Genomic DNA, 27,094 nt, shown 5'->3' on the forward strand with positions numbered 1-27,094 from the left:
AAACCTAGATACTTCTCCAAAAATTATTTATTTATTTTTAAAGATTTTATTTATTTACTTCACAGACAGAGATCACAAGTAGGCAGAGAGACAGGCAGAGAGAGGAGGGAGCAGGCTCCCTGCTGAGCAGAGAGCCCGATGTGGGGCCCAGTCCCAGGACCCTGGGATCATGACCCAAGCCGAAGGCAGAGGCCTCAACCCACTGAGCCACCCAGGTGCCCCTAAACCTAGATACTTTTGTTTCCAGAGTGACACAGTTGGAGGCCCAGGGGTGCAGTTATCGTTGGTCCTGAGTTTAGGTTTGAGGCAGCAGAGGGCTGTACAAAGGCACCTGGTGACTTTTCATGGGACTCCGTTTCTCTGTGGCTGCAGGCAGATGGCTTGTATTTTCCTGTGGTGCCCGGGATCGGGAGGAGGAGGCCCTAGGCAGCCCAGGAAGGTGGGCGGCCTGTTTGCCAGGTGGGGTCTATGAGCACAGCCTACCCCAACCCCCTCAGAATGGGTCTGATGGTGGCTGGACAAGAATCTGGTACCGGTTTGGCTACAGTAATTTTGGAAGTATACTTAAATGATAAACCAAAACCATAACTTTTTTTCTTTCTGATCACCAAAGAATTATTTACTGTACAGAATTTGGAAAATATAATAATTTCAAAAAGACCTAGTACTTATAAGATTCTTGCTCTCAGCGCTATTCTGAGAGTTTTATATTTATTAACTCATTTGATCATCATAACAATTCTGTGTGATAGGCAGTGTTATGATTTCTATTTTACAGATAAGGAATCTTGGGCACAGAGAGGTGAGGTTCAGTCACACAGCTAGTGACTAGCAGAGCTAGAATTTGCATCGAGACTGCCTGGTTTCTAAGTCCGTGGCCCTGAGTTCTGGGCTGAACTGCCTCTCTGAAAATAGATGGGGCCAAGTGAAGATAATCACTAGTATCCTTCCTTCCTCTCCCCCACTCCTTCTTTCCTCTCTCCCTTCCTTCCTTCCCTCCTTCCTTCCTACCATTTTAATAAATTTTTATTCTAGCTGTTTACAGGACAAAAATCTAGATGACACATAATTTTTATTAATGGTGCTTTTTCTGAGGTGGGGGACTTTCTAAGATACTCATTTTTAAACTGTTGGGCTTTTCTGCTTTTGAACAGTAAGTGTGTTTTCCTTTCAAGTTTAGCAAAAATAGTAGAGATCTTAAATCCTTTTTGTCAAGCTCTTGATCTAGAAAGACAATTTTTTAAAAAGATTGATATATAGTTGAACTACTAGGACTATTTCTATGTATTTCCTTCTAGTCTTTCTTCTATGGAAAAAAAAAGTGTCTTTTAAAAAAATTGGGGTCATATAGTACATACATTTTTGGGCCTTATTTCTGTTGCTTAATATGTGGAAATTTTTTTCTATTTTATTTTTCAAAACATAGTTTTTATGGCTTCTAAAATTCTACTATGTGGAGGTGGCATCACAGGCCAGTCCCCCTGTGATGGGCTTATAGGTGATGTTCAGTTTGGTGCACTGTGGTGACTACCTGGGTAGGTTGCTTTGCTGGAGTGTTGGGTAGCTCCCGAGAAGAGTAGTGGAATGATTGAATTCCTCAAAGACTCTCATTAGGAGTGCTAAATTGCTTTCCCTGCGGGGCTGATGAGCCCATGCTTCCCGCTGGGCCAGGTTCTGGAGTTCAGTTTCCCCTGCCCCTGGCAGGGCTGCAGAGGCTCCAGGAATAGTCAGACCTCTCTCCCACAGAACAGAAGCTCTCCTGGCCCGGAGGGTCTGAGTCTGTGAGCTTTGAGCTCTGAACCTCAGCAGGGCTGCAATGCCATATGCCATTCCTCTGTGGCAGCGTGGCCGGCCCTTCACAGGCATGGAATGGAGTCAGAATTACTGCTGTTTCCCCAGGGTGCTCTGCCCACTTCACTTGGCGCAGGATGTGGGCAGATGAGTATTAGCCAAGTGAGTCTTCCTGTCACCCCATCCTCCCAGCTGGTGGGAAGGAAGGAGGTTGGGGCCACTGAATACACTAAAAACTGTCCTTCCAAGATGGCACTGCCTCCTATGTTCTCATTCTGGTGATTGAGAGACGTGCAGAGACTCTGTGTCTCTGTTTTCCTACCAATAAAATGGGACCAAAGCGGCAAAACCCTCTGTATCTTGGAGCCACAAGTTGAAGTAATTAAAAATGTCACGGGGAAAAACATGTAATGGGACAATGACACTTTGAGATATTCACTCATTTGTTCAACACATGCTCCAGGCTGTTCTGGACTCTGGGGAATACAGTGATGAACAAAATGGACAAAGGTGCCTGCTTCTTGGGGCTTCCCTTCTGATGGGGGGTAAGAGACAAATATATACCTAATATATGAAATAAACACAGAAGGGGCTCGGCCAGTTGAGTGTCTGACTCTTGATTTCCGCTCAGGTCATGATCTCAGGGTTGTGGGATCGAGCCCCCGTCAGCCTCCGGGCTCAGCAGGGTGTCTGCTTAGGATTCTCTCCCTCTCTCTCTGCCCCTCCACCCCTGCCCCCACTTGCACACTCCCTCTCTCTCTAAAGAAAGAAATAAACACACACATGTGACATACTAATCTAAAATAATCGAATAACATCATCTCTGTAAACTTCTGTATAGAAATCTCTGACGGTCAAATAGAAATTCTGCAGAACTTCCACATGGCAAATGTGTTTTGAGCACCTACTAGGTGACAGCCAGTCTGCTGGGTTTCTGAGGCCACAAAGCTGATTCCTGCTCTCAAGGAGCTTACAGATCACTGGGAGAATATGAGAAGGGACCACATACCAGAGTGTAACCCCTCTCGGGTGCTCACTAGCCGTTGCCAAGGAGACCCGGAGCCAGTGCTTGGTCTTCTCATTGCTGTGTCAGACTTGTGGCATTCCTCTTGCCTGTCCGCAGACATCAGCATCCGGAAGGCTTTTCCGTTTTTCCAGCTGGATGGTATCTGACCTCAGTCAGGGCTGCATTTATTTCTTTCACTAAAATGGCTACTTTGCAGCAGCCTTGAAAAAGTAGAAATGCTGACTTTTGATAAACTTGAACTGATCCACTGGGTCCTGTAATTGAGGTTAGCCATCGCCAGGGGGTGCCTTCGTTCAAATAGCAGGAGGTGGCAATTTTTCTCCTCTCCCTGCTTGGACGTAAGTGGAAAAAATATTTTATTATCTTTACAATTTATTATCTTTGGTTGGAAAGTGTGGTTTAGTGTGTGTATCTATCAGTTTGTTTTCTAACATTTTTCTTTGCCTGCTCTCTGATGTCAGTATGACCTTGAGTAATGTGAGGGGAATGACTTTATGGTTAGTGTCCTCTAGCCAAGGTACTACTGGGAGATCTCTGCAGGGACTTCCATGGGAGTCCCTCCAAGGATTCCTTTTCCTTTCTTCCTTTCCTTTTGACTAGCTGCCCTGTGAAGAACAGAGAAAAGATGATTTAGTGTGCTGGATCACTAGAAAGTGTGAACATAGCGGTTTGACCACTCTTCCCGTCAGCTTGGGTTTCTGAAATACTCCCGGTTCTTTGCCTCGGTCCCATCATTAGAGAGGAGTGGGATGTAGAATAGGAAAGAGATGGTTTTATTTAAGGCAGTGTATGGATGATTTAGTCAGGGGGATGGCCACAGATATCCTTGGGTCCCTGTCTTTGTTTTGGAGCGTTTGACTGCTGTGGTCACAGGCCTGTTCTGAACATCCCCATCTCTCATGAGCAGTGTTTGTAGAAGGGTGAGGGAAGAGTGGAAGAGAATGCTGTTGAAAAGAGTGTGAGAATGGCTCCCGTGAGAGGTAGAGGCAGCAGATGTGACACACCGTGAAGACCCTTTGGGTGCTTGGTCTGGGGAGTGGGTTCCATTTCAGCTGGGATGTCCTAGGGTTCTCTTAGGACCCACTCAGTTTGGGCGGAAGCATCAGCCTCCCCATCTGCCCCTTGGGGTCATTACTTTCTCTTCGTTTGTCAAGAGGATTAATCACTGAAAAATGACTTGGTTGCTGAAGTTGTCTCAGTACAAGACCAACTCAGACCCTCTTACGCTTTGAACACATGCCTTTTTGCATAGGGTGGTTATTTCCTGATCAGAAAATCCACCCACCTATCAGCATCTGAATCAGTCCTTGATTGCTTTTTTTAAAGAAGTTCCATCACAAATTATGCTCTTTCCATCAGGACTTCCTCTTAATGTAGGCCTGTGCTGTCCTATATGATAGCCACTAGCCATCTGTGGCTATTTACATGTAAATTAATTGAAATTAAATAAAATTTAAAATGGCTGTAGTTCTGTAATTGCACTTGCTACATTTCAAGTGCTTAAGAATCAACAATGGCTGGTGTTTACCCTACTGGACATCGAAGAATTAATAGGATATTTTCGTCATTTCGTAGATATTCTATTAGACAGTGAGACTATAGACTCAGGCAGAGTTCAGATCTACAGTAGACACTGCCATAGTCTTTTTGAGAGGAAACATATTCAATACAGGAATTTAAGGGCTTACAAAATCATGGTAAGGGTTGGGAGAGCAGGCTCTAGGTTGGACCTCCAGGAATGACTCCCAGAACAAGGCTGCAGAGCTGACCCATCAAGGGGACTGGGACTGTGGTATAATTAGGCAGCGGGGGAATCTGGAAGCCACTATACCAAGAGCTGGCTCCAGGGTCACACCACCTTATTGACTTTCCAGGCATCAGGAAAGCATCACCAGAGCCTTGTGAAATAGATGGCCTCCTCACCATACTTAGTTTCATTCACTTCTTGGGTTGGCCAAACTCCATAGCCACATCAGGAAGTCCAGCTACGAGGGAGGTTGGAAATTAGAGTTTCTAGCTCTTTGGCAACTGCAGGACAGGCAGGGACAGCAGACGGAGGTTGGAATTGCTGCTGAGTTAGTCCACTGGTCAACCCCATCTGCCACATGGGGTTGAGCCAGAGTTGAAGCTTCTCTGAGTGAGCACCACTGGGCTTAAGACAGACAAGGCCTTGGGTATCTTAAAACCAGGAGACGGTATCTTCCCAGTTCGAGTTTCCCAGCTATCTCTGTAACACTCTAGATAGAGAAGATTAATGGCTTCCTGCTTTTTAGTCATTTGGTCTTTAATGGGCAGAGAAAGCATGGTTTCTGTTCCAGGTTCACTGCTGCACTTTTAAAGAGAATGGAGGCCCCTGGTCACTGCAGTGAGATGACAGACGGCAAGGGTGAAATGGGCTTCCTCAAAGGTCTCGGGTGACACTCTGGCCCGAGAGAAAGCATTTTCTTTGCACTGGGAAGCTTGCTAAGTGAGAGGATGGTTAGAACCTCAGGAGGAAATGCATTTTCAGTTCTCTCCCTGCCCAGTGTGAACTGCTGCTCCTTGCTCCATAAGTCAGTCTGGGTTGCTGTTGTGTGTACTAAGTCTTGTCTTTAGCGGTGAGCTTCCTTGTGCACAGATGAAGGTGCTAAGGCTAAGAGGGAGGTTGTGCTGTCGAAGTTCATCTGCAGCACTGTGCTTTTCTCCACACACGTGGCTAATTGGGGATCTCTGTATGCCGGGAGTTTGGGTATCTCTAGTCAAGTGTAGTACGGAGGCAGGGAGATAGCCGGTGTTTGAACTCTGCCTATTTACATCAGAGGATAAGGGTTGGGGGTTGTGAGAAGGAAATATTTAAGCCCAAACCTGAGGTGAGAGAAGAAATCACCAAGCCAGAAGCATAAGGAATAACATTCTAGGTATGTGCAAAGGTACTGTGGCATATAAGGAGGGAGCATTTTGGAGGAGTGAAATGAGGCTAGTATGTGAGGATTGCCTTGGACCAGGCTGAGAGGGGAGTGAAATGAGCTCAGAGAAGCAGCTGGGGCCAGCCTATGTGGGCTTCATAAGTCATGGCAATGAGTCTAGATTCTGAAGAGATTTATCTAGGAGAATGACAGGAGCTGATTTATGATTTATATTTCTAAAAGGTCACTCTGGTTGCTGCATGGAGATTGGATTGGGGACAAGCAAAGAAAGAGAGAAATGCCAGGGGGCTACTGCAGCCTTCTGGACAAGAAACAGATGGAGGCCTAGGCTAGGGGGTGGCGTGGGAGATGGAAGTCATGGCTCCCAAGCTCCACCTTCAGAAATTCCAACAACTGGGTGTGTCTGGGTGGCTCAGTGGATTAAGCCCCTGCCTTCGGCTCAGGTCATGATCTCAGGGTCCTGTGATCGAGCCCTGCATCGGGTTCTCTGTACAGCGGGGAGCCTGCTACCCACCCTTTCTCTGCCTGCCTCTCTGCCTACTTGTGATCTCTCTCTCTGTCAAATAAATAAATAAAATCTTAAGAAAAGAAAAAAGAAAAAAAAAAGAAATCCCAACAACTGTATCCAAGAAGTAAGTGGAAGAACCTGAATAAGCTCGTGCTTTAGGGCATAGACGGGCTGACGCCATCAGTTTCTAGTGTTTACCTCTTATCAGCCTTCATCTTTATCATGACATCACCATACTGCTGCTGTTAGCAAATAGATATTGAACATCTTCTGCAATAAGGCCCTGGATCAGGTGCATGGATGGAGATGGATTAAAGGGAAAAAAAAAATCCACTCTTTCATCCCTGAACACCTTCCAGGTCCCCAGCTCCATGGACCCCAAGAAAACATAAGCCACTGCCTCCTGACTTGGACTCTTTCCTTGGACCTTGCGGAAAAGACTGACCTGTGGCTGACCAGTCTGTGCAGGGGTCTTATCCTCATCCTGGTCCCTTGGAGAGGCAGCAGCCACTGTGTGTGGGAGGAGGGAGCTGCTGCTGAAGTCAGGGGAGCTGGGCCATTTGACAAATGGGAATCATTTTCTTCTGTGTGAGGGCAAGGTTGCCGCTGCAGGCACCCACCTGTTTGTGCGGGGCCTGATCTGCTGAGCTGCTGCTCTAGGGCTCATTCAGGGACAAGAACATCAGTAAAAATAGTTCAGGAAGGCAGGAGCCAGAGCAGGCTTAGACGGTGGCATCTTTTCAGCTGTGGCAGCCAGGAGACAGAGCTTTGAATCAGCTTTATAATTTGAAAATTGGTCTCTTTGCATTGGGTGGTTATTTCGTGCTAACAAAAGCCATCAGGGACACAGTGCTGCTTGCCCTTCCCCCTTGGCACTGCTCTGGGTTCAAAAATGTTGAGCCTAAGGTGGTGATTTTCCATTCTTGGAATTCTTGGATGGTGGTGCCTCCTTCCTAAGTGGGACCTGGAGATCCTACGAGAGCCACGGGTCTGGGTGGGGAGCCATACTAGTGGATGGGGGGACATTGCTGGGAGAAGGGGAGGCTAAGCTGGGCCCTAGTGGAGGCTAGCCAGAAGGAGCCACACCTGTCTCGCCCATATGTGGCTCTGTGTTTACTATGGCAGGGCCCTTAGTCAGCTCACACGGCCGTGAGAGTGCTCAGAGCATCCAGGACCCAAATTTTGGAGGCTGTTTTTTTGTTCTTTGGCTGGGGAGAGGTTGACATTCTGTTTTTCCCCATGGGCTTCTTTGTATGCGCTTTCTCCAGATGGTGTGCTCCAGAGAGGTCCTTGTGCTCTGGGAATGTAAATAAGGTCACCCACCGCGCAGGGTGACTCCGAAGTCAGCCTGCCAGGACACGGCTCTCAGAACCACATCTTGGCTCTGCAGAGCCCTTGTCACCTTGCTCCCCGTGTCACCCCCTTGGGGTGCATTGGACGTGAGTACAAAGATTGGAGTTTGAAGACAGTAATCAGCAAGAAGGGGTGGGGTGCCGTGGGCTTGTTGTAGAGGAGATTTGGGGTCTGGAGGGGCTGATGGTGGTGGGGCCTGCTGCTTTTACATAAAGTTAGTCTTGAGACTAACTTACGAGAAGTTAGTCTTGGAACTAAAATAGAATTGATAACGTGCTGCCCATACTGAGCAGTGAGGGAGTCTAGGAAGGAAAAATTATACATCACAGACTGAATGGACAAAATGAGAGTTCCAGCACTCCCGGCAAACCCAGTAAGACGTGGGATTAGGGCCCTGGTCACTGGTCACTGGTCACTGGTCTCTCCAACGCAGCCGGTAGAAATAGGGACACCTTCTACTTTCATTCATCCCAGAGTCGCCCTGAGGGTTAGTGAAGGGGCTGTTCACACAGTGGACTCCTTCCTGTGGAGATCACGCCAAACATCAAGGACGTTCTCAGGTCCAAAATGCAGCAGCCCCTTCAACCTCAAGGCCTGTAAACCCAGTAGGAAGCGTGTGCTCTGCTTGTGGCCATGGATGTGAGCGCACACGTGTGTGTGCATGTGGGGCGCAGGGCTGAGTTCTGAAGAGGCGGAGGATAGTCTAGCAGTGAACCACGAGTCCTGTACGTGCTGCAGAGCTCTTTCATTGTCTCACTTTGTGACCTTTAATGAGTCATACACTCCTTTGTTTTCTTATGTGTTAAATTGAGATACGGATGCTTGCTGGTTACCGAAGCAGTTCTGAAGCTTCGCGTGCCTTTATTAATTCAGATACTGTCTTCGAATTCCTTCCTCTGGGGTATTATAAGAAACATGAAGGCCTCAGTCATATCGGGGTCTTCTTTGCTTTATGCTTAGGATCCACACAGTGAGTGCAGGGAGGGTAACGACAAGGTATGTGAGAGAGAGGACTTCTCATAGCAAGTGTTGGGTTCTCCATGGTCCTGACATTCTGGGTAAAATACTTTACCCCCAGGAGTGCAGCAGCTGCCTGGAGCAGCTGGAGCAGAGGAAAGGGGAGGAGGATGGAATAGATGTGAGACAGGGGCCCGTGCCACATTGAGAATATAGCCATGAATTGAGTCTAGCAAAGAGGCAATTTTCCAGGCCCTGGGGAGTGGGGGTGGGGCTCTAATGCTACAGGGACCAGATGGCAATAGTGCAGGAGGCAACTGTCAGGGGACAGGACGGCAGTGGGCCAGCTGGTACTAAAGAAGACCTGATGTGCTCATCTTGGTATCACATAGGGCTGGGTAAAGTCGTGGCATCTGTGATACCATTCCCTACCATTTGTACCCATGGCAGACATTACTAATCTATCACATACTTCCCTCTTATACATGGAGAAGTCTCAGAATCCTCTAGGGCCAGCATTTAGGCTGTCCTGTCAATCAGCTGGCATAAGAGTAGAAACTTATTTATTGTCTGTTGCGGGTGTGATGACAGAAAGGACATAGATTTTGGAATTCAGTGAAAATGACAGTCCAGACAGGTACAAGCTTTGTAGCATTGAACAAGCACATTCGTCAGGTCTTTTTTGGTTGTGAAGGACAGAAACCCAATTTGAGTTAGCCTAAGCTAGGTTACTTAAGTAACATAACCAGAAAGCTCAGGGTATGGCTAGATCAGGAGCCCGATGAGATTGCTGGGGTCCATCTCTAGGACAGAGTGTCTCTGCGTCCTGTCTGGTTAAGCCAGGTCATCGCTGATCTCCAGGGGTGGTGGTGGGGGGTGGAGGGCAACAGGGCTGGTGGTGGAAGTGATAGGGTCTAGATAGCAGGTCACAAGGGGAACAAAAGTCATCTTGAAGGTCAAACATAGAAGAATGGATCCAAGATAAGGGTGGGGAGGGGTGGCCGGGAGAGGTGTCAAGTGTTAATCTGAATAACAGTGAGCTGCAGCCAAGGAGAGAGACGGGGCTCCCCAAGGCAGTTTGTTCTGGGCCCAGCAGCTTCCCTGGAAGAGCCTTGTGTACACAGAGCAGAGGGGAGGGTCATTGTGGGGAGCCTTGGAAGCAACATACCTGCTCCAGCCACAGTTCTCTGGGCAACTGATGTGGCATCAGATGCCAGACTCTCTGCCCACACTGTCACCCCGTTCTCTGCTGCTTCTCTTGATCCTGCTGCACCTGACCAGGTGATAAGTCTCAATGTCATGCCTCTGTACTGGGGCTACTGCCTGGGCCCAGGCTGAGCTGATCATGGGTAAACCTTGGAGGATCTAGGGTGAGGCATCCAGCTGACCCGGCGGAGGAGGGCCCACCAAGTGGGCAGTTTTTTTTTTTTTTTAAGATTTTATTTATTTATTTGACACAGAGAGATCACAAGTAGGCAGAGAGGCAGGCAGAGAGAGAGGAGGAAGCAGGCTCCCTGCTGAGCAGAGAGCCCGATGTGGGGCTCAATTGCAGGACCCCGGGATCATGACCCGAGCCGAAGGCAGAGGCTTAACCCACTGAGCCACCCAGGTGCCCCCCAAGTGGGCAGTCCTAGAGGCAGATCATGACCTGAGCTGAAGGCAGAGGCTTTAACTCACTGAGCCCCCCAGGTGCCCCTCAAGTGGGCAGTCTTAGAGGCAGTCCTGAAGACTTTCGTTGCCCTTACACCAGAGATGTGTGAATGCCTCTACTCCAAACAGGGTTCCTCCCTGTATCCCCTCTACCCCACCCTGTCAATCCCAGCCATGCACAGCTCCCTTTCCCCGATATCGAATGCTATATGATGAATCACTCCAAAACAAAGTGGCTTGTAGTAGTAGGCACCTGGCTGCCTCCCACAGTTTCTAGGGGTCAGGAATTGCTCAAGGCTCTTGCATGAGGTTGCGGTCAGATGGTGAGTGGAGCAGCTGGGGAGTGGCCGGGAGTCTCTCCCTGCACGTGTGCTCTCTGTGTTGGCTAGTTTGGGCTTTCTCACCCCATGGCATGAGTTGTTTTGAAAGGCACAGACTGTCATTTCTTATGTACTTTATTGGTGGGTTGGTCACCAAAGACCAACCCCATTTCAGGAGGAAGGGACATAGATCCTCTTTCCTAATGGGAGGGATGTCAAAGGATTTACTGACATAATGTAAAACCATCACAGCCCTCAGCCCCCTCCTAGTCAACCAACACTCATTGCCCAGATGGGTTTGAGGTACCTGGAGGTGACCTAACTTTGGTCCAATGCCTTCATTTCATTATACTATTTTTATTTTTGGAACTTGGGTGCAGAGACTTGCTTCAGTTCATTGTGCATTTGTCATCATTGATTCATGCAATGACTCTCTCTTCATTCATTCATTCATTTGCTCTTCCTTTCTATCCCTCTACCCTACTTTCTTTTTTTCTTCCTCACTTTCCTTAAACAACCATTATATTACATTAAATACATATCCTTTATTTCTATGTGTTCTTATAAATGTGATCGACAGATCACTTTGCGTATGTACCGTTTTCCGTGTCCTCCTTTTCCCACTTGCTCCATGTTTCCAGGTCCATACATGTGCCATGCGTGTATGCTATAATGCATACATCTCCTCTGTCTGGTCGCCTAACATGAGTCAGTGAGACTGGAGAGGAGGAACGACATGTCCAAGGTCACATAGCCGAACTGGGACAAGAATAGTTTTCCTGACTCTTGTTTTCTCAGCAGCACACACTCATGTTTGCATGGTCCACCTCCCAGGCCCTTGCAATAGTTCGAAATAAGATTTTTTTTTTTTAAAAAATTGCAAGTCTGGGTTCCTTTTCCAAACCCTCCTGTTTTCTCCCTAGTAACTGCCATCCTCTGTCTTCTGCTCCTGCAGGTTCCAACTATGGGAGCCCGCGCCCAGCTCATGCCAACATGAATGCCAATGCTGCCGCGGGGCTCGCCCCTGAGCACATCCCTACGCCGGGGGCCGCCTTGTCCTGGCAGGCAGCCATTGATGCGGCCCGGCAGGCCAAGCTGATGGGCAGCGCCGGCAACGCGACCATCTCCACGGTCAGCTCCACGCAGCGGAAGCGGCAACAGTATGGGAAACCCAAGAAGCAGGGCAGCACGACGGCCACGCGCCCGCCCCGCGCCCTGCTCTGCCTGACTCTGAAGAACCCCATCAGGAGGGCGTGCATCAGCATCGTCGAATGGAAATATCCTTTGTGCTTGGGCCTGGGTGGGCTGTCCCCACCAGCCCCATGATTGCTCCCAGACCCACTGCATCTGCGTCCCTGGGGCACTGTGTAAACGCAGAGTTTTCGGTGCTGCCCGAGACTCAATGAATCAGAATGTCTGGGGATAGGGCCCAGGAGTCTGCTGGAGTGACAAGCAGGGTCTTTTTTCTCATATTTTTTTTCATCCCAAAAGCTGCATTTGAGAAAGCAATCCTGAGAGGTTATGAGATATCATCTAACATAGCCGAGCCTGTCCCGTAATCCACCGGTGTGGTGGGTGAATAGTGGTCACATGCTGCTTACCCCCTAGTCTTCTTTGCCTCCTGTGTCATGGGCCTGGTGTAGTTTTGTGACCTCTGCTCTCTGTAGGAGGAGGGAGCCCGAGAAATGCAAGAGGGCAGTGGTCAGTGACCCACCCTGGCTCTTGGACCAAGGCCTAGGAGCAGGTGTTCTCAAACTTGGCTGCACATTGGCATTGCCTGGAAAGTTGTAAGAAAACACAGGTGCCTGAGCCCCACCCAGGCATATGCGAAAGTTCTCCAGGTCATTCTCCCGGGCAGCCAAAGTGGAGAGCACTGGCCTGCAGTTTCAAACGCAGGTCCACTTTGCATGTGTAGAACCCGGTGAGTGGGCCCTTCTGAGAAAATGGCTTTGAAGGGCCAGGCTCTCACTATGGAATTATAGGCCCCTTAACATCATAGGAATTGTAGGGTGGTGGAGATGGAAAGGATCTTCAAGGTCAGTAGGTCCAGCCCTGAATTGGCCCAGTGATGACATTGGGCCCCACATGGTCATACGGTTAGTGACAGAGGGGACTAGAACTCTGGGACTTAGTGTTGGGCATTTTCATAATAAGAATTCATTCAGGGCGGGTTATCATGTCTCCTGGGGCTCAGGATGGGAGGGTTCCATGTTATCCATGAGCTTCCATGGAAAGATTGAAGAGCTTTAGTAGGTAGGGGTTGAAAGGCAGAAGAAGATGGCTCGGGAGGGAAGAGCTTCTGTTTAGCAAGAAATGTCAATTCTATAAATGTTTGAAGCCCTCAACTCAAAAAGTAACTTTAAGAGAAGGCAGCATAAGCCATGTGGCAGCTGGAGAGCTGGCCATCTGTCCTGAATGGCCATGCAGGCTTCCTGTTCCCAGAGGACCAGGTGAGAGGCCCGGCTCTGGGGAGCCCCAGCATGCTGCTGTCACACCGGCTCCATCAGAACCATGCAGTGGGAGAGCTGGAGAGCTGGGGGCCATGCGGGTCAGGTTCCCCCAAAGGGGAGGGCACTGAGGCCTGGAGAAGCTGAAGATCTGGCCCAGATCACGCTGCCTACAACTCACAGAGCTGGGTTTTAAATCCAGGTTCTCCAAGTCCCCAGTCCATGCATGTGTCCCTCCCCGTGCACCCATAGCACAGAGGAGACATACTAGGGTACATGTTCAGGGGACACTGTCCAGCCCACAGGGATGTGGAGGGACCTGGATCTGGGGCCTGAACCACGCCCCATCATGGTGCTGTCCCCTGTATTCTGAGTGGTCACAGGTCATTGGAATCTTCAGAGCTTCCGTTTCCTCATCTCCAGTGGCAGTAACCAGCGAGGGCGGCAGGGTCTGTGCTTGTGGGAGCCTGCTCAGAAAAACACGTCAGGGGACGTGTTCTGTGCGTGCAAGTTAGCTTCATCAGCTCTGGTTTCCCCTCCTGGGACGGACAGCTCCCTGAGAGGCAGTGCCGTGTGCAGAATGGAGCAGCAGGTGGTGACGTACTGGCCTGGGGGGAAGTGAAGAGGAGAGAGAGCAGCACACAGGGCAGGAGGGGGAGTGTGGGAGAGTGGGGGCTTTGTAATGGCGGTGTCTGGGGTACTGTCCGTGGAAACTGGTCACAGAGCCACAGGGGGCCCAAGGCAGACACCCGTGAAAGGACCGTTGACCGAGTCAGCAGCAGTGTTAGCCAGGCCATGCCACCCCAACTGGGGGAATGTGCCTTCCCCTCCCGCAGGAAAGGAAGCAGGCCCAGCTTCCGCAGCACTATCGGATGGCGTTCCCACATTGCCCTGGAAGGGTAGCTGGACAGGTCAGGAGGTGGTCTGCTCGCCTGTCCGCGTTCTTGGAAAGAGTGGAATCCAATGCTGTCATTAAGAAGGAAAGACAGTTTAAAAAATAGTCTGGCTGTCACAGGGTGACACAGTACATTTCCAGGTTTTACCTGGCTTCTCCTCCACTTTGCAGCCCATGGCTTTTCTTATCTGCCTGATTGGTTTCTTTATACATTATCATCTCCAACAGTAGCCAGGGACTTCTAGCATAAGATGATGGATGGATCGCCTGCATTAGGGGAAGGTGTAGAAGTGATTATGTAAGAAACACCCAAGCTTAGCCACCACCCACTTTGGTGGAAGGAACGAGTTGACATTTGAGGACAGGTGCGTGAGGTCTGACTCAGTTGGACCGATGTGCTGTAGCCCTGGTGGTGGGGGGGGGCACAAGGGACCAGAGGACGGGAATGAAACCGACCAGCCCCTGGACAGAATGGGACTTTCGTAAGCAAGTGGGGAACTGGCTAGGAGGGAAGGGGTTTCGTGGTAGGAGGTCTAAAGTATGAACTTTCTAAAAATGCTTCAGAGTGACGTCAGGAGAGATCAGCTTAGAGATCAGTGTAGAGTAAGTCGTCCTTGCAAACTCCGATTTCAGAACCAGACTTCCTAGGTTTGAATCCCATCCTACCACAAGCTATGTGACGTTGGGCAAGTTAGAGTTTCACCTCTCTGTCTCCTCCGTTAGGAACGGGGATGATAACTGCACGTTCAGTTTGGGGGTTTGCGCGGAACAGAGCAGGGCCCAGCACCACACAGTGGTGTCAGCCACTGTCCCGCCTGCTGTCGTCACCGTCTTCAACACCACCAGCGTCCTTACTGGTTCCTTGGTCAACTCAAGGGGCAGCGTGGCCTATTGGAGAAGATGGGTCAGTAGGTCTGGTTCTGGCCCTGGTCCTGCTACTTGTCAGCTTGGAACCTGGGAGAGGTTGTTTTGTTTTCTGTATCTGTCAAGTAGGGGGTTAGACTGCACGTCATCTTCCTGATATCAGGGCACGCACAGAAAATGACAGCCTTCATGAGGTGTGCTGGTAAATGGACCCCCGGCTACACCTGTGCGGCTGAGGGGGATCCATGACCAGCCCAGCGGCTAAAGCCATGACCAACATGCCTTCCAGGCCCAGAGTTGCCCTGTTAACAACGTAGGTCAGAGGCCATTCATGGTGGTGGAGTGAATGCTGGACTCTGTGCTCAGGGTTCTAGGTGTGACTGGGAAGTACCCGCTGTGGGGTTTCAGGAAAGTTTCTCAGGCTCTCTGGTCCTCAGAGGTTTGGACGAGATGATCTCTAAGGTCTCTCTCCCTGCTTCAGCTCATTAACTTCGTGAGTACAGATTTCCCTGGGAGAGGAAGTTGTTCCCTTCTTCTAGAGATTTCCATCCTCTTTCCCTTCCTTATCTTGTTGGGCTCCATGGATGAGGCCAAAAACAGGGCAGTGCTGGGGAAGATGGGGCCCAAAGACCACGAACTGGCCTTCCCTGGAAGCTTCCTCTCTCTGGTCATCAGCTGTAGGTGCAGGGTGGAGGGACCAGTATCATATTGACTCCTCTTTCCCTGGAGCATGGGTTCTGCCCAATATTTTGATAAAGAAATCTGGGCCCAAGAGCCTCACTGAGTGCATGGCTGTTAGTGAGTGAAGTTGGCTTGTCCCTCCAGATCCCAGCACACTCTAACGAAAGTCAAGAGCACCTAGAACATAAGACTTGGCCCCTTATGTGGAGGTGGGGCCTCCACAGACTGAAAAAGGTTGGAGGAAAGATGGTGGCCCTGCCCTGAAGGACAGGACACAGGCTGCCACGCTCTTGAGGGTCCAGAGCGCCCAGCCGTCATCAGGTTCCATGGAAGGTGTGAGGAAATACAGTAGGAGAAAAGAACAAAACCACTCCCAACTTCAGATTAAAAGATCAAAAGTAAATCGCTGAATTTCAAAGGAAAATCTTGAAGTCAAGTCTGCCTCAACTCTGTGTCACCTCTCCCGCCCCCCAGCTCGAGTCCCCCCGGGGTGGGGGTAGCATGGAAACCACGAGAGAAGGGGTGTCAGGGGGACTGCCCGTCCCGACCGGAGCAGACCCTGCTCTGTAAAAGCAACCCCAAGCACACAAGGGGGAAAATGAAGTCCAACGCCATCTACATAAATAAAAGAAGAAGAAAAAAAGTTTTTAGAAATCTGTGTTTACTCTGGCACGCGACTGGCTCCACTACTTTTGACATATTAGGAAAAATTTTGGCGGGGACCCATTAGAAGCACTTAAAAAGGCATATGTTTCTTTTCAGAATACAAGGGGCTTGGAATGTATCGTTAAAACAAAATTCTTAGGAATCTTTGATTCATTTTAAAATATATGTATATGTATGTTTGTTTCACTTGTGCTTTCCGCAGCATTGACTTCCTTAACTCTCTTCCTCAGACCATTTGAAATAATTATTTTACTGACTATTTTTGCCAATTGTGTGGCCTTAGCGATCTATATTCCCTTTCCAGAAGACGACTCCAACGCCACCAATTCCAATCTGGTAAGTCCACCATCCCGTATCTCTCTGCTTTTCTTCCTTGGTGGAGGACCGAGCTCGGATCACACGGATTCCAGGTGGAATGTGGGGAGAAGTGAGATGTGCGTGCGACACGTGCAGGGGTGCTGCAGAGCTCAGAGCTCAAGTGCTGTTGCTGTTTATTCAGATCAGCACCTGTCGTATCACAGCCTGTTTTCAGGAAGAATATTTCAATTAGGTGGTGGTGAGCTCTGTGTGTGTGTGTGTGTGTGTGTGTGTGTGTCTGTGTGTCGAAGGCTACAAAATGTGCTGCCTAAGTTGCACGTGCAGGTGTTTGCAGGAGCAAGCTTTTATTCTTGGATCATTTTTGTATTTATTTTAAGCGATGGTGTCCCATTGGTAGGGTTTGCTCAGGTGATCTGTAGTATCACTGCGCAAGAAGCAATTTCTAGGAAGCTTTTAGGAAAGTTTCCTGTTGTAGCCAAGATGCATTATTTAGTTGACGAGGTTTTATTTTCTTGGGAAAGACAGCTTTCCATTTGGATTGTTGGGAAGCCAGTGCTGCTGGCAGTTCGGGGTTAGAATTTGTCCATGGAAAAAGCGTGGAGTGTGTTTACTTTTGGCCGAGTGTGAAGTCATTACAGAGGCCTTTGCTCCGTCTGGGCATGGGAGGAAAAGAGCTCTGGAATGCAGCTGGCAAAATCGGGGCAGTCCGGGATGCCTCTGGAAAAGCCTGTCTCTCTTGCCCTCTCCTGCAGACACCATAACTTTTCCCCTGATTCCCACCAAATGCATCTTTCCCCATCATCAGCACCTTCCTCTAATTAGCGAGATGGGACTGTCTGATGAGATCGTTCTGAAAAGAAGCAGGAGGGTTACCAAATTCTCCTTTCCCTGTTGCTGGCTGTAGATGGCATCACGGCTGGTGTTCTTCGGCTTCTTAACCTTGGACGTTTTCTTTAGCCTCCTCAGCATCTGAATCGGAGGCGCATTTTCAACTCCTCTGCTGCGTTCCCCAGTCAGTTAGGCCTGGCTCCAACTGAGTAAGGTAGTGTGGCTCGGCTGGGGCCGCGTGTCAGGGACAGGTTCCAGAGCTGGCCCGGGAGCTCCGAGGGATGACACGGCCAGAGTCAGCAGGCGGAGCCCTTGCTGCCGTCCGCGTGGCCTTCTGAGGCGTGACCTTGTCTCTTAACAGGGAAGAAATCTTTCCTGTGTCAGAATAAGTACAAGCAAAAGTGTCTCCCGAATGGCCCTTAAAGCAGGAGCACCTTCCATGGGCTGCCCTTCTCTGTGTGTCCACCCCCTTCCCCCAGCACGGGGCCTCCTGAAACCCCCGCAGCTTCGCACTTAATCTGCAACTTAAAAAAAAAGACTCTGTGTCTTGTTCAGAAGACAGTGAGGCTTTGGGTGGACTCCAGGCAATAGCAGTGGGGAAGGTGGACAGAGAGCTTTAGGGGGTTTGCCTTTAGTCTCTGCCTCAGTCCCTCTGGTCCAGCTCCCTGGGGGATTAGCAGCAATAGGGGGGCGGGTGGGCGCTGCTCAGAGAGGGTGGCCTGCGCTGTCTGCATCTGGGGCTAGGAAGCTTGCACTTGGTGGGGGCGGCTGGGCCGGGGAGACCATGAGGGGCTGTGTTGGACCTACTCCAGAGCTAGGGAGGAGGTTGCCGGGTGCAGAGACTGCTGGAGGGACAGTGGATTTTTAAAATCCCACTGCAGAGTGATGGGGGTGTTATGAAGCTGGGTGCACAGCTGTGTAACTGCACTAAAAATCCTGGCATCATACACTTAACAAGGGGTGACTTTTATGGTATGTCAATTACACCTCTGTAAAGCTGTATTTAAAAAAAAAGAGTAACACCGGCATGAAAGCCAGGGCCTCACAAGACCTCCCAGTGCCAGTGGCTTGTTGCTCTTTTCTTCCTTACAAATAACGGGGGAGGTTACATAGGTGAGGGGAGAGAGGGGATGGGGACAGCCAGCGAACTTTGTCGGGAAGTTACTAGGAATTTGGGGTGTGTGGAACAGAGGGTGCGAGGTTAGAAAGGGGCTTCTCATTGCTAGAGCAGTTCCTGGTTCTTTCAAGTCACAGCTTGGCCAGCGACTTACTAAGGGAAGGAAGCGTTCTCATGTTTCCTTTATCCCCAGTCCAAACACACACAGAAGCCCAGACACACATGAGGGCACAGAAGCATATAGACACACAGATATACGTGCAGACATGCAGACACAGATACACATATACAGAGAGACACAGACATACATACACAGATGCATTTACACACATAGACACATGCAGACACACACATAGAAATACACACACACAGATAAATGTACACAGAGAAACACACATGAAGATACATACGTAGAAATAGATACAGACACACACACAGAAACAGACACACACACAGACATGTATACACACAGACACACATAGACACAGACACAGACAGATACACACAGACACATACACAAACATACACATATGCACAGATACACAGAAACACATACATACATACGTAGACATACACGGACATACACACAGACACACACAAAGACATAGGCACATGCTTCCCTAATTCTGCTCTATCCCTGAGCTTCCTTTAATATACATGTAATTTTAAAATTTTAATCTTGACATGTTTTTTCAGGAAGAGTACACATTTGCTACTTCGGCCAGTTTGTTTTTGCTCTCTCTTCAGCTCCGTGCTCTCTGTGTTCTGTCCCCATCTCTAGGAAGTAAAAGATAGGGATCTCAGTTGGCAAACTCAGGAGAGAAAGAAATGCAACTTGTTTTTGCTTTTCTCTCACTGACCATTCTGCCTGATTTGTGACTCCTGTTGCCTGAGGCCATAAACCTCACCTCTGTAAGGTCAGGGCTCTCAGCCCCTTTCCGGGAGTTGTAGCTCAGGGCCACTGCGTTATGGAGCCAAGGGGACGTGCCGTTCTTGGTGTGGCTGAGCCACACTATTGAAGTGGCCTTGTCCCTCCTGGAGGGGCCTTGGTCTTTGGTCCACGCAGGTGGTGGGCTCTCTTGTTCCCAACATGGGGTCTCTTGATCTGTAGCTCCAGACCTCTCCTGGCCATGCTGGGCTGTGAGAATGGAGACATGGTGAAGATTTCACAGGCCCCCTTTCGAGGACATATCCCAGGGTCTCACTCGTTTTTGTTTCCTGGCTGATGCTCCCAGGTTCGCCATCTTGGGATCTTTGTTTGGGGCAAGGTGGCACAGCAGAAGCCGCCCGTGGTCGTGCAGACTGTCCTCAGTGCCCTGGCTTACACTCCTTAGACTCTGAAGCCATGTGTGACTCCTGTTCTCTGCATCCCACTGGGTCATACTTTCCCTGGGACACTGAAGGCCACTGACCTGGTGGCCAAGAGGCATTAGAAAACCCCTGAAACAACCAATGAAGCCAAACCCACATTGGCTTATAGGCCAGGCTATCATTCTGCTCCCTGGATGTAGCCAATATGAGCCTTGTGATTTGGGCCCTCCTCTTCCCCCCTCTCCCTGCAGCATCTCATGTTGTGAGATGCCCCTCTGTAGAACTCTTTGCCTGTTGGCTCTGGGACAGAGTTACTATTAAGTCCCCTCCTATCTCTTCCCACTTTCTCCCTGCTTCTTCTAGTTTCTAGTCTTATTTCTATGGGAACTTTGACCAGGTCGCTGTCCTGGTCCTTTTTGTGGTCTCCCCTTGGTGAGCTCAGCTACTTCCACAATTTCATGTTCGCTTTCTAGGTAAGTTGTTCCTAGACTTAGGTGTCCAGCTCTGAGCTCTTCCTTAAGGCCTAGACTAGTGCTTCCTGCATTAGAGGGGCCCGTGGATGAGTGCAGTAACTCCTGAGACCTCCCTGATTGATATAATCACTTGGATAACCTCAACAGAAAGTGGCCAGTGTGTGGGTAGATCTGATTCAGATTTAGTAGTTCTGGGGCATGGCCTGGGAATATGCATTTGAAAAATTCCTCCTGGGCTGGAGTTAAGGGGCTAAGGATTAGTCAGGTTTGGGAACTACTGGGTTTTTGGATAGTGCTAAATTTTTCATTGGGCTGATGTGGGTCCATGCCTTGGCCTTACCACTTTGTCTCTTAATCTGGATCTTCATGTGGAGTTGTTTCGTCTTCTTGAAGCTCCGTTCCCTGGCCTGGTAGATGGAAGTCATGCTCCCGCCCGGGGTTCTGGGGCAGAGAAGGGCCAGCAGCCGGCAGGAAACACCCAGGGCGGTCCTGCCCCACAGTGATATGTGCCAGGATGTCCCGCAGACCCCTCAGACAGACAAGTCCACGTAGGACTCAACTTCCTTCTCCTCACACAACCGGACTCCAAAAAAGAATGCAAAAGAAACCATGCATGAACATTGCTTCTGATCTTTGCCTTTAGCCTAGTTGCTATTCTGTCAACCTTGATGTCATACAGAGTCACCTTGAACACCTTCTGCCCCTCACCATGCTCATCGAGCAGATTCAGATACGGCCATCACATTTAGCTTCCTTTCTAGTTTGAAAGTCATTTGTGTGAACTTTCTGGGCCTTTGCTTCTTTGTCTGTAAAATGGTAATATGTACCTCGTAAGCTGCTGTGAGGATTAATGAGATAAGATGTTTAAGGCTCTTAGAAGAGTGCCATGAGGAGGGCTCTGTTGGGGGGGGTGGTGGTGTTGTTACCATCCTGCCATGGACAGCATCCCAGCCCAGGCCATCATGGCCTTTTGCCTGGACTCTTGCAGTCACTGCTTGCCTTGTATTCTGCCTCTGGTATCTCCTTCCATGGGTCCATCTTGTGCTCCTTCAGTCATTTGACAAACATGCATGCCAAGAGCCAGGCACGGTGTTTGGGATATTTCAAGAAGCAGACAGGAAAGATAAACATACAGATGTTTGCAAATAGTGAAATGTCTTATAAGGGGTCAGGGTGTCAGGGAGGAGGCATGGATTCATTTTGCTTTTGAGAAGGGGATAAGGGAAGGCTTCACATGGGAGGTCATATTTAACTTGCATCTCCCAATAAGAGGGGATTTCCAGGCCAAAAGAGTCATTTCGGTACACATGTGTAAGGGCCCTGGGGTTGTGCCCTTTGTGACTAGAGTTTCAAGTGAATGAGAAGAGAAGAGCCAGGTGCTGGGGGGCTTCCTGGACCACGCCAGCAGTTGAACTTAACTGCAGGTGATGAGAAGATCCTGAAGATCTTTGGGTCAGGAGAGGGCTGGGTCTGGGAGTGTATGTGGGAAAGGGTGCTTTTGCAGCATAATGAAGCTGGCTTGGATGGAGGCCTCACTGTTTGTGAAGAAGAAAAGAAACTGCAGAAGTCCGGATAATTGTGACAGGGATAGAAAGGAGGGTGGTGGATTTAGGAGGTAACCTTCCCTGGACCTGTGACCAGTTGGATATTGCAGAAGAAGCAGAGAGAGCTGACTCTGAGGATGTGATTGCCCTTAGCCAGGAGGATGTTGGGAGAAAGGTCACATTTAAGGGGAAAACACTGAGGGGTACAATTTGAGCTGTGTTATCGAGGAGCATGTGGATGGAGGTGTCCAGCAGGCAGCAGATACAGGTTAGGGGCTCAGGAGGTGCAGAGGGAGGAGTGAGAGGACAGAAGGAAAAGCCACAGGCCCAGCTTGGAGCACTGGCAGGGTGGACAGCAAGAGGAACTGGTGTCCCAGGCTGCGGCCGCCGGGTGGACAGAGGGAAAGGAGCCACGGAGGACGTGACAAAGTTTTGGCCTGAGAGGTTAGGAGGGAAACCTGAGGGAGTAGAGCCTTAGCAGCAAAGGTCAGAGGGTTCACAAATGTAAAAGAGAGACCAGTTGCTAGCTCAGGCTTGTCTCTGTGGCAGCCCTGGGGGTCCCAGGAGAATTGACCTGCTCGAGGGGGAGGTCGGGCTCAGGACCCAGTGCAGGAAGAAGGGATGTAGGTCTGCATCTATAGTCTCACCGAGGCCCTGAGAGAGTAGACGCGTAACCCCTGTTTGCTGTGCATCAGTGTCATGCCAGAACGTGGTCCCCAATCACTTAGGTACCCCTAAATAAAAGTGTGAGAATTCTCCCATTACTTTCATGGCACGATGCCATCTTTTAAATAAGGAAGTGCTATTTCAGAGTCCTGCTCTCAGAAACTGCAGAGGAGGGACGATGGCGACAGCAGTGGTGGTCAGACCTCGGGGGGTAAGGATCATATGGAGAGCTGCTCAGAAAGCACACTCCCAGGCCCTGCGCCCGGAGTCCCCCCCATCCTGTGTCTGGAGAGGGTCCTGGGGGTCCCATTGGCAAGCAGCGACCCCGGTGACCAATGCAGGCCGGGGACTGGGGACTGCTCTCTGAGGACAGTGACTCTGATCTCGTCATCGTAGAGTGGACCCTCCTTCGGCTCACCCGCCCCAGTCTGCCACTGCCTACCCACAGCTCTCTCTGGGCCACGTCGGCTGCCGAGAGGTTTCCCACTCTGTTGGGCTCAGAACAGACTGTTTAACGAAGCACGCTCGCGCTGTCACAGAATTAGCCGAGAGTCTTCTTCTCACACACACTGGCAAGCCCACACCTGCCCCTGCTCCTGCTGTGCCTTCCCTTGCAAATTTGTCAGCTTCCATACATTCTCCGTCACCCTCTCCTTTCTTCTGCCTCCTTAATATAACCCCCATTTATTTTTCTAGCGCTTGGCTTTCTTCTCCTTCTGAGACATGAAAAGTATGCCGGGATCGGATTTTTTTTTTTTTTTTTTTGGCTCTTTCTCTCATTACTTAAAGAAAAGTCTGTTCTGTGCTCCACCTCACTTGTACTTCTGCACCCAAATCCATCATCTTTGTTATCTTTCCTCATGTTAGCGAAGCATCATGAAACCGAGATGGCCCATGACACGAAAATTCTCTATGTATTATTCACAGTCTTGTCGTCACTAGCGGTGCCACCTGCCATGCAGCTCGTCATTTATACCCTGTCCCACCGATAGCCGTTACCCAGGAGGCGCGGGGTATGTAGGCTGTCTGTCGAACCCCCTCTTGGCTCAGGCTGAGCGCATTGCATGTGGGAAACTCCCAGGTCTCTCAAACTCTGAAGTCCACAAAGACTTGGCTTGGGTTGCAATAGTAAGAGAATATATTTGGCATTTGACCTTGTGCAAAGAACAGTGCTGTGTACTTTCTGGAGCAAGAGGCAGGCTCTTGGCCGAGGCAGAGAGGCCAGAAAAGGACTTGTTTTGGGGCTGGGCTTGCTTGCATCTCTGCGAGGGAGTGGAGAGAGCTCAGGGGGATGGGTTCCTCAGAGGCTCTTGAGTTATGTCAGGAAGAGAGTTGGGATGTCAGATTTTCCCATTTCCTGCTATAAAGTTGGGCAGCGATGAGAGTTGGCATCCTAGGCTGGCCATGAGGGTTAAATGAATGAAAGTATGAGAAACGCTTAGAACGGTGCCTGCCACATCAAATTCGTGTTGTCCTTTAGAACCAGAGGCCGAAAGCTGTCCCCTCCAGCTGGTTCCTTGGGGAAGTCAGGATTGGTGGCACTCAGGCTTGCTTTTACACCAGAAGGGTAAGAGAGGACACCAAAAGGCCCTGCTTCTAGCAACTCTCATGTGGCAAGATTGACACGTGTCTGCGCGTGCCTCACCCTCACCGTCAGACTGCACGGGGAGCAAAGCAGAAACGCATTCAGGGGGGAGAAAATGAGCCCTGAAGGGACAGCTCTGGGTGGCCTGTAGGGGTCTCCGTCCCTCACACCTATGGGTGTTTTGTGCCTGGAACAAGCCTGTGTCCGTTCCTTCCCGGTCACAGCTCAGGGAGCCGAAGCGAGCCAGAGCATCGTAAATCTGAGCTTCCCCTGTCCCCAAGTTGGAGGGGGTGAAGACACTCCACAGTGTAGTTTAGGCCACTCCACGTCCTGGGATGAGTCCGGGACCTGCCCACCGGGCGTGAAGAGACCCCCGTCAGAGCTTCTATTTGAGCAATGAATAAAAATGCCAGTTGGGAGGCTCCTCCTCTCCCTGTAGTGAGTTGTGATTTCTTTTATCATCAGGCTTGTCTTATCTTTGTGGGCTTTCATGCATCAACAAAACGTGATTTACCATTGCTACCTCATACGTGTCCTCCTCATGCCCCAGACGCACACCCTCTGCAGTGATACTGGGGCTGTAAGGTACGCTCAAAGCTAATCACGGGTAGCAAGCTGCGGCATCATCTGTGAATCTTCTCTGTGCCATGTGGTGGGGGAGGGGGGAGAGGGGCTGGGGGGAGGGCAGGCAGCAGGGCCGAGGTGGTCTTTATGCATTTATTTATTTATTTTTTCTAAGTAGCAATTTTTACAGAAAGTGCATACGTTCTGCAGAATGAAGCATACAGATGATCACGACTGAATACTTCTTGCGTGAATGAATAAACACAGATTGGTGTTTGAGGATACACGGGCGCAGAGATTCTTCTTTTATTAAACATAAGCTCCTGTTCCTTGTAACATTTCCCTGTGTTCAACCAACGTAGACCACTTACGCTCTTAATCTGCACCTTAAAAAAAAAGTAAGATGCCGGATTAAGGTAAACTTTGACAGAGATTTTATAGATGAGAGAATTAGCAGGATGCTGTGTTTCAGACCTGCATGAGGTCTCCGTCGGAGGTTCTGATTGAGCTGGACTGAGCAGGACCTGGGCATAGGTGTGTCTGCAAAGCTTTCCTGGAACCAGGGCACTGAGCTAGGAAGGGAGACCGGAATGGTGTGGCCTTAGGTCGGTCACTTAACCTTCCTGTTTGTGTCTCTGCCGCCCTGTGGGAGTAATCAGTCCTGCTTTGTCATAGTAATTGCCTTTATGCAGTGACCAGCAGGTGCCAGTGCTTTGCAAACACTCTTCCTAATCCCCACAGCAATAAATTACAATATCTATTTACTTCTTTCCTTAGTGGTAGAGAATTCATCCCTTTTGTTTGCTGCTCTATCCCCAGGGCCTTGAGTGGTAACTGGCGCATGTCAGGCTCTTGATAAATATTGGAGGAGTGAATGAATGGCCCCTGCCAGGGTTTATCCCTTTGTTTCAGGTGAGGACACTGTGTCTCAGAGAAGTTAAGTGACTTGGTGAGTGAGGGGCAGGGTCTTAATTTGAACTCAGGACCGTTCGGTACCATCGCTTGGGCCCTTTGCTCTGTTCTCTGGAGTGTGTAGAGTTGCCGTGAGCATAGAAGGAGGTAGAAAATGTTTCAAAGATTAAACCTGCTGCAGCGGTATTAACAGGTTAATTAAAAAAAATCCAACAAACTTGGTTCTGTTGCAAAATGAGTTCGGTAAGCCTCAGGCAATCAAAGTTATTAATTTTTCGTTAGACTCCTTGGGGTCTTTAACACGTTAGTAACACTCACTACTTAGTGCTTTGAGTGTATTAATGCATTTAAGCGTCATAATAACCCTATGAGATGGACACTGTTATTATCCCATTGAACAGATGAGGACACCGAAGGTCAGAGAGTTGAAGTAATTTGCACCGGGAAATGCAGCCGCAAAGTGAAGATGCTGCTTGTAGACAGAGGCAGTTATCCCCAGCCCCTTGTTCTCAGCTGGGAGCAGGGCAGGACACGCTGCATGGCCAGCACAGCGGGATGGGGAGAGGGGGAGGCTGCCTCAGGGGCGTGGCCTTTCTCAGGGGACTGCTGGCTCCCTGTTGAGCTGTGCTTCCTGTCACTGGGCGCCCCCGGGGCAATTGTTTGACTCAGTGTTTCCTCACTAAATATTTCAGAGGAGAAGGCATTGTCTGCTCTGCGTTCGCCAGCGGATGGGGTGAGAGGAGAGGATGCTTTGAAGTCTAAGTATAGTGACACCTCTTGCTCCATTTTTATCCATCTGCCTTCGTTTTGGGGGGGATATGTTCCATATGTATTCACACCCAGGGTAATGGAGCCCCTTTCATGTACCAAGCTCCTTTTAATGGAAGTGTATTTGAAGAAAGTCTTTCTAGAATGTAAAATACAGATCCCTGGATCTTTAAAAAAAGAATTCTCAGCATACTCTGTGCTTTTTCTGGGACTGCACAGTCATTGGGAATATTCAGTATATAAACTTGTGTAATTCCCGAAAGCTGTCGAGAGGGCGAAGGAGAGTCCAGATGGCCCCTGAACACTGTGACCTGAGACGGTCTTTGGGCCCTGTTTTCATACACCATCCTTGTTGGGGTGTCTCCTGCTCTAGGACCGGCCCTTTCCATTTGCTGTTTTCCCTCTCCAGGGAGTGTAGACACTAGATCCCCAAAGCCATCCTAACTATGGGCAAAGTCCGAGTAAACAGATTCCCACTGATGAGGCTCCTTTATGGGTAAGGTGCATTAGCTTTAATGTGTGGAGTTTAGAAAATTGATTTTGGCTTCTCAGAAGCCTTTTTCCCTCTTTATTCCCTTTGTTCCTCCTGACTTCTGTATGATTAAAGTTGTTGGGTTAGTGCCTTCCAGCAAGCAGGGGTGATAGCAGCACCGTCCACACTCAGGGGCCCCTACTCGAAGTGCTGCCTCTGCTTGCAGCGCGTCTCAGTGTTCACTCGCTTAGTCCTCGCAGTACCTCCAGGAGACCTCTCTTGTTATTATTACAGTCATCTCATTTTCAAGTCAGGGCAGGAAGGCACAGAGGAATGAACTAGCCAGCCTCAGGAGTGTGGCCCCTCAGCCCACGCCCGTCGCTGCTGCGCTCCGTGGCGTTCCTAAGGTGTATGAGGGCTGGGTATTTTTCTAGAATATGGTCCTTTAATCACCGGAGGCACAACTAGCAC

At 49.7% G+C, this 27,094-nt stretch overlaps 1 protein-coding gene across 1 annotated transcript in view; it reads left to right on the forward strand.

Annotated features, from left to right (window-relative positions):
- The window catches only part of CACNA1C (calcium voltage-gated channel subunit alpha1 C), a gene marked incomplete at its 5' end in the record, with an annotated part of 716,579 nt that overhangs the window by 137,668 nt on the left and 551,817 nt on the right, over positions 1-27,094 (forward strand). Inside the window, 2 exons of the mRNA XM_080812080.1 lie at positions 11,468-11,798; positions 16,296-16,401. Of these exons, the coding sequence (XP_080668206.1) occupies positions 11,468-11,798; positions 16,296-16,401 (437 nt within the window). The remainder of the gene's footprint in view (positions 1-11,467; positions 11,799-16,295; positions 16,402-27,094) is intronic.

The sequence above is a fragment of the Martes martes genome (assembly GCF_963455335.1).
Source record: "Martes martes genome assembly, chromosome: 8".
NCBI lineage: Eukaryota > Metazoa > Chordata > Mammalia > Carnivora > Mustelidae > Martes > Martes martes.